At 37.7% G+C, this 10,110-nt stretch overlaps 1 protein-coding gene across 2 annotated transcripts; it reads right to left on the bottom strand.

Annotated features, from left to right (window-relative positions):
* Positions 1-3,087: 3,087 nt before the first annotated feature.
* On the bottom strand, positions 3,088-9,772 carry LOC109729195 (hyaluronidase-4-like). 2 transcript variants are annotated; one of them, XM_076006592.1, is made up of 4 exons: positions 9,546-9,772; positions 7,964-8,915; positions 6,348-6,437; positions 3,088-3,554 (listed from the first exon to the last, which is right to left on the bottom strand). In XM_076006592.1, the coding sequence occupies exons 2-4, from the start codon at positions 8,882-8,884 to the stop codon at positions 3,129-3,131; spliced, it is 1,437 nt and encodes a 478-aa protein (XP_075862707.1). In that variant the 5' UTR covers positions 8,885-8,915; positions 9,546-9,772; the 3' UTR covers positions 3,088-3,128. The 2 variants fall into 2 exon arrangements, with proteins under 2 accessions (XP_075862707.1, XP_012617536.1); XM_012762082.3 differs by having other exon boundaries at positions 3,088-3,557; positions 9,546-9,771.
* Positions 9,773-10,110: the final 338 nt, after the last annotated feature.

Raw genomic sequence — 10,110 nt, 5'->3', positions numbered from 1 at the left:
TCCATTCCGGTTTCTTCTCTGTACTCCATCCTGAGAATCCCCCTGGCTATCATCTCTACACCCCAAGTAAGGCTCCCCACACTGCAGCCAAGGCCTGGCATCCACTCGGTAGCAATTAATTAAATTCTACTTCATGATCCTGATCCTTCCTGGCCCACAAACGGAGAGTTTCTCTCTTGCTCCAGTTCCTTCTCTAATTTACTTCTATCTAGATTTTTATGCTGTTGTAGTTTCTATTACATATCTATACTTATACAAGCACATAATTATACTATATATTACTATAAAATTAATAGTAATAATATTAGTGCATGAATTTAGACTGGAATCACTCGGTGTTTTCATTGATTTACTAATTGAGAATTTTAGACATTGCTAAAGAATACTGAGGAAACAGTCTAGGGTCAATGAGCGCATTTCAAACTATATAGGTGCCAATTACTTAATTTATTGATTCAACAATTTAAAATATGTTAACAGAACATTATTTAAATTCCATAACTGTTCTAGACATGGAGGATATTGTATTCTTAAAAAATCACACAAAACTGGTCTGTTCTCATTCACAGAGCTTGCATTCTAGTGCAGGAAAACAGACAACTGGAAACAGTAATTTTCCATGGCTGTGCAGGCTTCTCCCAGCAGCATAAACAGGTCAGGTGAGCAGTGTACAATGACTGAGGGTCATTCAGTATGAAAGGTAGCTTATGTCATGACTTTTTGGTTGTTGCTTTTCTTAATTGAACCTCACGGCACGTATGTTCATGTGATTTTTACCAGGCCTTCTCATGGAGAAGTTTTCAAACGTGACTTAGTAAACGCCAAAGATTCTTTGTAAGATATAGTATAGTCACATCGAAATAGTGATCCCCTAGCTTTGAAGAATGTAAATCAAACACAGGGCATATGGCTAAGGCTTGCATCACTTAGAGATTACCACCGTATATCCCCTGATGTCACTTTTGTTAGACACATTTAAGAGTCCACACCAAGCCTATACTACTTTCTGAGAAGTCACAACTTATTAAGCAGTAAATAATATACTTGTGCCTGGCACCAGAGAGCAAAAAATTACTTTGTGGTCACTAATTCACCAGTGCTTTCCAGATGTGGGTTCAGTCCCTGGTGCTTACCAGAGTGCCTGTCAACAAGGCACCCACTGTGGGGAGCTGGAGCATTACTAATGAGCTCCCTTTGAGTGACAGCATTAATCCATTGCAGGGATAAACACATAGGAAAGTCCCTTTGTTATTTTTTAAAAGCAAAGCATCAGGTTATATCTAGGTTATATATGTATGCAGGTAGTGTACACAATCTTCTGTGTGACATATGGTTTTAATGCCTTTGTGTTATCCCCCCAAGCTATGGCCTTTGCCTGAGATTTCATTCTTAGCCTATGTTTAAGTCGCTGATACCTGTAAAAAAAAAAAAGTGATAGCCATACATACATATTTCTATAGTGTTTCAAATTTTCATATGCATTTTCTCATTTAAATTTCATAATACTTCTGCTAGGTAAGTAGGGCAGGTAATACCATCCCATTTTGTACATTAACACACTGATGTCCAAGAAGGTTAAGAGATTAACTACTTACTGGGAAAGTCAGTAATGGAAACTATTAATAGTCATTTAATGGTCTGGAACAAATGAATATCAGGTTTTGAAAAATTTGTGTACAGATTTTTATGGTGGATAGGGTATAATGGTGGATACACTGATGGTTTAAAACACTTGGCAATAGCTTGCCATTTAGAAAGGGAAAGTGCCTAATGAGATGAGACCCAAATTGCTGGTCCTTTTCTCCTGAAAGAAAACAGGCTATAGCTACTAAACAAAGAAGCTTACCTTAAATTTAAGAATGTGCAGAATGTACCGATAATCTATAGTAATCTTTTGAAATGAACATGTACCTTAAAGTTTATTGTTTCTGGCCAGATGTAGTGGCTTACGCCTATAATCCCATAACTTTGGGAGGCCAATGTAGGAGGATTGCTTGATCCCAGGAGCTGGAGACCAGCTGGGGCAACTTAGCAAGACCCTATTTCTATTTTAAAAACCTTAAAAATATTAGCTGAGCATGATGGCACATGCCTGTAGTCCTAGCTAATTGGGTGGCTCAGGAAGGAGAATCACTTGAGGAATTCGAGGTTGCACTGAGCTATGATAGCTCCATTATACTCCAGCCTGGACCACAGAGCAAGACCGTATCTCAGAAAAAATGTATTGTTTGTTCTAAAAGTAAGTTTATTATCACTAAAGAAATGAAGTTGTTTGGTCAAGTGTAGAAAACAAGTTTCATAAAGGAAGGTAGTATTTAACTTTCAAATCCAGAGTCAAGATTATTTTGTAACTATTCAGATAACTTTTTTAAACCTTCCAGATAGTATTGATTTCCTATTGATGGGGCTCAGAAAATAGTACCCCAAAATGAAGGCCTCAGAAGCAAAATTTTTTTTCTGACCTTCCGTTGTCCTACTGCCTCTCAGTCCCATTATTCTGTGAAGCTAGCCATACAAACTACAGTAGAATCCCTCTTTTCCCCAGGGAGGTCATAAAGACCAGGAACGCCCTTTTCACCTGAAAGCCAGCCATAAAACCTAAAATTAGTCTATGTAAAAACTGGCCATATAGTAATTTTCTGGCCTACCCTGTTTGAATCTAAGACCCCCATTCCAGAAAAGGTCCTGCCCCACACCTAGATGGAAGGAATGAATGCTCAGAGAGGCCAAGAAGAATCTAGACAGAGAGGCCTTGCTGGATTCCACCACTCAGCTTGTTAGCATTAGATTATGACCTTCTTGTCCAATTATATTTCCACATGGCTGTCCATACTGTGTTGAAGCTAAAAATGGACAATTCCCATGTATCTTTGAGTTTTCTTTCTGAAGGCTCCCATGTTTACATGTTAAAATAAATTTATAACTTTTTCCTCCTATTGATCAATCTCCCTCATGTCAATGATTTTTCAGCAAACTTTTATGGGAACAAAGTTTTTCAGCAAACTTTTATGTTTTTTGTTTTATTTTGTTTTTTGTTTTTACTTTAAAGCCAGTACATATTTTAGAAGAGGCTTGAAACTAAAGAGAAAATGTCAATATTTTTTACTCTTCAGTATTTCAACGAAAAATTAACATTTTAGTAGGGCACAATAAGATTTCAGCAGAATCACAGATAAGACCATGCTGAGAAAAACTGATAAATTAAAGTTAGCAGTAGGAGCCTTACTCTTCTCTGTTGGGAGTTCTGAAGTCTGAGAGTGGCAAGACTGTCCATGCCAGCCGTAATAGCAGTGACACACAAATCCATTCTTCATGTCTGTTATCACCTTCAGTTTAATGTTTTCGGAAATGATGAATCTGAAACTCTTGTTTTGGACATATTTCTTGCCACTGCTTTCAGGCATATGCAGATAGGAGGAGGATTCAGGTGTTTTTCGAACACATCTTCCATGATTGTTACACAGACTCTTACTGCAGAGCTCAGCTGCAGATGTCACATTAACAACATAATGGCCCAAAGACCCTTGGATAGACTGTTGCACAGATAAGCAGTTCTGCTGTAGGAAAAACAGAGATTTACTCAAAGCAGTCTCAAAATGTGATTCCATTATCCAGGAGGTATTAATGCCTGAAGTTTTGTCTTTGGTGAGGCCAAGAAGGAAGAATATTTCAATAGATTGGTTATTTAAATAAGGCACTAAGCCTTTATAAGGTCATATGACTGATGAGCCATGCCTTTGTTTTTGTTTTTTCTTTTTTTCTGCTGCATCCATGCTAAAGGGACAGCCATGCCTTTTACTATGACCCAACCAAGCTCATATCATTTCCAGAGGAAGATGATCCCCCATTTTTCATTTATCTATCAGTCAGTTTTTAGGAAATAGAATATAAAAGATCATTATTTACAATGAAATGCCTGAGTCATTTGTACTACAATATATGGTTCAATGATACTAGGTAAATATGTCTTCCCACAAGTCTGCTCTTAGGTATTTATTGATGTGTCCACAGCATTGGGCTTTCACACTAGGACACACTTCTACCCCTAATGATCACACTGTGCTCCAAGGATGGTCAAGCCAAATTGAAATATTATCAGCTAACCCAGAAGTGTCTAGATGGAATCTTAAAAAATGCCTCCCTTGGCTGTGCATGGTGGCTCACGCCTGTAATCCTAGCACTCTGGGAGGCCGGGGCGAGTGGATTGTTTGAGCTTAGGAGTTTGAGACCAGCTTGAGCAAGAGTGAGACCTGTCTCTACTAAAAAAATAGAAAGAAGTTAGCTGGACAACTAAAAATATGTAGAAAAAATTAGCCGGGCATGGTGGTGCATGCCTGTAGTCCCAGCTTCTCAGGAGGCTGAGGCAGTAGAATTGCTTGAGCCCAGGAGCTTGAGGTTTCTGTGAGCGAGGCTGATGCCACAGCACTCTAGCCTGGGCAACAGAGTTAGACTGTGTCTCAAAAAAAAAAAAAACAATGCCTGCTTTGATCCATACAGGAAGCACCATGGGAAAATTCTAGTAGATTCATTAATAATACACATTGAACTTTCTATTAGCATTTTAATTATCAATTAAATCAATTATCAATTTATCAATATGTTAATTTAGAACAGTGGATATTTTCTCAGTGAAAAGAGGCCCCAGAACTATGAATCCAGCTAGTAAAGATTGGGGAGAGTCAAATGGAAAGTCATAAGGCAGAATAAAACTCTTAATGGCAGGCATGTAGTTGAACAAGGTATCACTTTGGGCGATAGCAAGTTCTGAAAAACATGTAAGCCTGTGGGCCCCAAGCCCCAGGCTGTGGCCTATTAGGAACTAGGCTGCCCAGCAGGAGGTAAGCAGAGGGCAAGCAAGTGAAGCTTCCTCTATATTTACAGCCGCTCCCCAATGCTTGCATCACCGCCTAAGCTCCACCTCCTGTCAGATCCGCAGCAGTGCTAGATTCTGCATTATAGTGAGTTGTATAACTATTTCATTATATATTACAATGTAATAACAAAAGAAATAAAGAGAACAATAAATATTATGTGCTTTAATTATCCTCAAACCATTCCCCACCTCCATCCCCAGTCCATGGAAAAACTGTCTTCCATGAAACTGGTTCCTGGTGCCAAAAAGGTTGGGAACCACTGATGTAAGCAATATTAACTGTCATAGGCACATTCAATCTGGGCCAGCCTCATAGTATATTTAGAAACAAATGTTATTTTTAGTCAGGACAAGACCCCTTGTTTGAGGCATCTGAAGAAGTTTCTAATAAAGATAGAATAAAACAAAACAAGTAAAAAATTGAACTAAAGGAAGTAAGAAAGGAGAGGAGGGGAAGAAGAAGGAAGGGAGGAAGAGAAAGAAAGAGGGAGGGAGGGAGGAAGAGAGAAGAAAAGAGGAGAAGGGAGGGAGAGGGAAAGAAAGGGAAGAAGAAGAAGGAGGAGGAAGGGGGAGGAGAGAGGAGGGAGGAGAAGGGCGGAGGAGGGCGGAGGAGGGAGGAGGAGGGAGGAAGAAGAAGGAAGAAGAAGGAGGGAAGAGGAGAAGGAGAAGAAGAAGAAGAAAAGAGAAAAAAGAATACTGGAATACTATTCAACCATAAAAAGAAATAAATTAATGTCATTTGCAGCAACTTGGATGGAACTGGAGATCATTATCCTAAGCAAAGTATCTCATGAATGGGAAAAAAAGCACCACAGGCACTCTCTAATAATTAGGAGCTAAATGATGGGCATATAAGCGTATACAGAGATGTGAAGGTCATTGGAACCCAAGAAGGTGGGAGGGTGGAAGGGGGTGAGGAGTAAAAACTTACTTTTCAGGTACAATGAACACTATTCTGGTTCATTGCCCTGACTTCAGCATTATGCAAGGTATCTACATAACAAAAACATTTGTAACCTGTTAATATTTTGAAAAATATTTAAAAAATATTAAAAAATAATTTTAAAAATTATATCAAAAAATTTTAGTATTCCTTTTTGATCTCATATATGCCATGTAATCTACCAAAATTCTGCAGACTAGTTTTTCTTTCAGTACAATTTTATAGATGGAGAAGCTGAGACTCAGCAATTTGTAGTTAACATGCCCAAAATTATACCCCTAGAATGTAAACATCAGTTTCTCACTTAGCTATTTTATTGGAAAGACTGTGTTCTCTTTACCCTTCTACTAACCACAGTGGCTGGTATAGAGTAGGTGCTCAAACATTAGACCCTATAGTTTTTGAACTTCATTAAAGTCAAGTGAGTAGACAATCAGCAAACAGTTGGCTCTGACATGAAAAAATTTTTTTAAAAAACTAAACCAGTATCTACAATGTATTCAAGATGCTGACAGAAAAATCCCTGCTTACCTTTGAAGCAGAATAGTTATATCCTCCCCACAGTATTACTCCTGCTGCCCCCAGTGCGGCACTTTCACCAATTGTGTGTACTAAGTCCTCCTAGAAAAGAGAAGTATCAGGAGTGGTTTCTGCCAAACTAAATTCACTCATTGATAATTCAGTAATAAGACTCAGCCCATCAACTCTGGTATAGAACACATTAATAATGGTATCTTTGTGTCCAACAGAAAGGACTGCATGATCTCACTTACCTATAAATCTAAAAAAAAGTTCATCTCATAGAAGTAGAGAATAGAAAGGTGGTTATCAGAGGCTGGTGTGGTTAGGAGGGAAAATGTTTTAGGGAGATGTCGGACAAAAGATACAATTACAGTTAGTGGAATAAGTTCAAGAGATCTAGGGCAGGAGTCCTCAAAGTTTTTTAAACAGGGGGCCAGTTCACTGTCCCTCAAGACCGTTGGAGGGCCGGACTATAGTTTTAAAAAAATAATGAACAAATTCCTATGCACACTGCATATATCTTATTTTGAAGTAAAAAAACAGACAAAAACACCCGTGGCCCGTGGACCATAGTTTGAGGATGCCTGATCTATGGTAAAGGATGGTAACTACAGTTAATAATGATACCCTGTATTCTTGAAAATTGCTAAGAGAGTATATATTAAATGTTCTCATCACAAAAGTGAGGGAACAGATTGAATAGTTATATGGAAATTAAGATGGATAAGTTTTAGTTACCTATTGGATAATGGGACAAGAAGGGAAGCATCCAATGGACTCTCAAATTGAATGACTATGTGGATTATAATTCACCATGATCTAAAACTGAGGAGGTTATGCTCATGATTATAGGCAAAGAGCAAAGAAGTGGGACAACTCTTTATATAAACCACTTTTAATGCCTTGACACTAACCACTAGATTGCATTGTAGACTCTTAAAGACAAAATTAACAGAATCTATGTTATTTTTTCAGTTAGCCTAATCAATCAAAACATAAAAATGCAATATAACAAAAAAGGTGGTTGATTATTTACCCTAAGCTCTATTTTCTATGTTTTTGGAAAATTGCTGTTACCCTTTCATATTAAGAAGATGATTCTAAGATTAGGTCCAGTGGCCCGTGCCTAAAAGCCCCACACTTTTAGGAGGTAGTTATGGGAGGATTGCTTGAGCCTGGGAGTTTGAGATCAGACTGGGCAACACAGAGAGACCCCATTTCTAGCCCAGCATTGTAGTGTGCACCTGTAGGCCTAGCTACTGGGATGGCTGAAGCAGGAGCCTTGCTTGAGCCCAGGAGTTTGAGGTTACAGTGAGCTGTGCACTCCACTCCAGCCTGGGTGACAGAGAGAGACCCTGTCTCTAAAAAAAAAAAGAAAGAAAGAAAAGAAAAAGAAGAAACTGATTCTAAAATTTCTCCCTGGTTAAAACTGATACATTCTTTAACTCACATCTAATTGTCAGTGACAGTATCAGAATTGGGTTGACATTTGAAGAAATGCAGGCCTTTAATGACAGAATATCATTATATTATTAAGGGAAAAACCCTAAAATATTTATGTCTAGACTCTGTATAGTCATTTTACTAAATTTCCATTTTTTATGTGAGCGACTATTTTTTCTTACCTGTGACAGAGCTTCGAGACTATGCAAATAAAATGGTCTGGAAAAAACAAAAACTGGCAACACATAGTCATGTCTAGCCATTTCAGCAATTCTCATTGCTTCTCTAACTCGATAATGAACAAATTTCAAAGCATTTAAACTTGAGTTCAATATTTTGTCCAAATATATTGAAGGATAAATTGCTGTGCTTTTTTCCCACAACCACAGGAGTTGGTCATTGCGGATAATTTCATCATTTGGGCAATTACCTGTGTACATCTCGGGATTTATCCTGTAATCATAGTTATAGCAGTCTGGGTAGAGATAAAATCCCCATAAACATTTAGGTCTCATTTCTAAAGCTAGTGTAAGGGTAACGTTCATAAAACGCCTTCCGGCATTTTCAAATTCCTCTTGGGCAACTGTTTTCACTTTTGTTTCTGACCAGTCAGGATGGTGGTTTCTAGTGAAGGCGAAGGAGTGCTTTTTATATATTATTCTGCTGCCCCAATTTCTATCCCATTGGGGTTTCCAGCTTTCCCAGTCAATAACAACAAGTCTCACTGATCTCCACCAAGGGACAGCTTCTGCAATGTCCTCCGCAGCTTTACTGAGGTGTTTAGAAAGGCTCATGTTCTGCGGTATCCCTCCATTAAAGGATTCTTTGTCTTGAGAAAAATAAGGGTAATATCCTAATTCATTTGGAAAAAATATGGCAATTGTTGATCCACTCTGAGCCTCTAAAGGATTTGATATAATGTTAAATACTTGAAGATTCAAATTCACTTTGAAGAAATGTTTACAATACATTGTTGGGGCTGCCCAGAAAATGTTGAAGGGCTGGTTCTTGATCACTGGAGGCATTACTGGCTTGAAGGCAGCCTGAGTTAATAGCAAAAAGAGCAGCAGCTCTCCTAACCATGCCACCCATGGGTTATACATGACTTGTAGTTTTCAGCATCACAGCAGTCTCCTTAAAAATGAGAAGAAAAAAATTACACATGATGGATTCCAATGTCCCTTTAATTTTATGGCACATGATGAATAGACCAAATATGTTTAAAGACTTATGAGGTTCATTGACATCTAGGCCTAATTTCGAATTTCATCTGAACAAGGATTTTTCTTTTCAGTGGGCAGGGTATACTTTTGTTTTTTTTACTTGAAATGTGAAAAAAAATACCCAGTGAATAAAAACTAAAAACTTTTCACACAAATCCTCAGCTTTGCAAACACTACATGCTAGCCATTCTGGTTTAAATTTCCTATAACTCTGAGTACACTAACCCACACCATCCTGTACTGACAAGCCTTCAGCTGCAAGGGCAACTAGAAAACAAAGTGTGTTACTGTATCTCCTTATCAATTACTGGAAAAGTAATTCCAAGAACATGCTTATTTGAAAATTAACAAATATTGGCATTTTAACAAATACTAAATAGAACAAAAAGAAATAAACTGTACTAACAGTAAATAATATGCCTTGTATGGAATTTGAAATGTATTGGCCTCAAGGATTTGTTCCTTCATTTGTTTTTAAAACAGCAGTTACAGTTGGAACCAGCATAGGCTGAAATAGAAAAAAGGTAGAGATGTCAGTTACCTGTTGTTGATTATGAATGTTGATGCTATCATCTTCTCTCAGGCACATAAATAAGGCTAAAGCTCATTAGTTGTTTAACTCTATGGTTTTCCCATAAAGATATTGGACTGTATTTTCAGCAGCTAAAGCCCCAATAAAACTTGGTTCAAATCCCCTCTAATTAGTCAGTTAGGACAAAAACTGCCAAAGAATCTTCCCAGAATATAAGGACTGCCTAATAGTTATGCATGCCAGCCAGTAAGATCTCATCTTGAAAGCAATATGGTTAAAGTTCTCTATCAAAATTATTTCATCATATACATTTTTTTAACGTTGAAGATATCACAGATTTTTCTCTGATGTAATAAACTCAGTCTCCCTTTAAGAGCCACACATTGCTTCTTAATGTAGTTCTTAGTGTCTTTATTTAATGTATTAAATGTAGGAAAGACACGACCAAAATCTTATGCAAACTTTCAACACAGCACCCCAAGTTTGCAAAGAAGCTTGAGTAAATCACAGTCTTTCTGTACATTGAGTTTTTTAAGCAACAAATGTGAATGATAGTTTATCCTTTTAAACAAAT

This window comes from Microcebus murinus, chromosome 9, assembly GCF_040939455.1.
Source record: "Microcebus murinus isolate Inina chromosome 9, M.murinus_Inina_mat1.0, whole genome shotgun sequence".
NCBI classification, from domain to species: domain Eukaryota; kingdom Metazoa; phylum Chordata; class Mammalia; order Primates; family Cheirogaleidae; genus Microcebus; species Microcebus murinus.
This window is presented reverse-complemented; position numbering and strand designations above follow the sequence as displayed.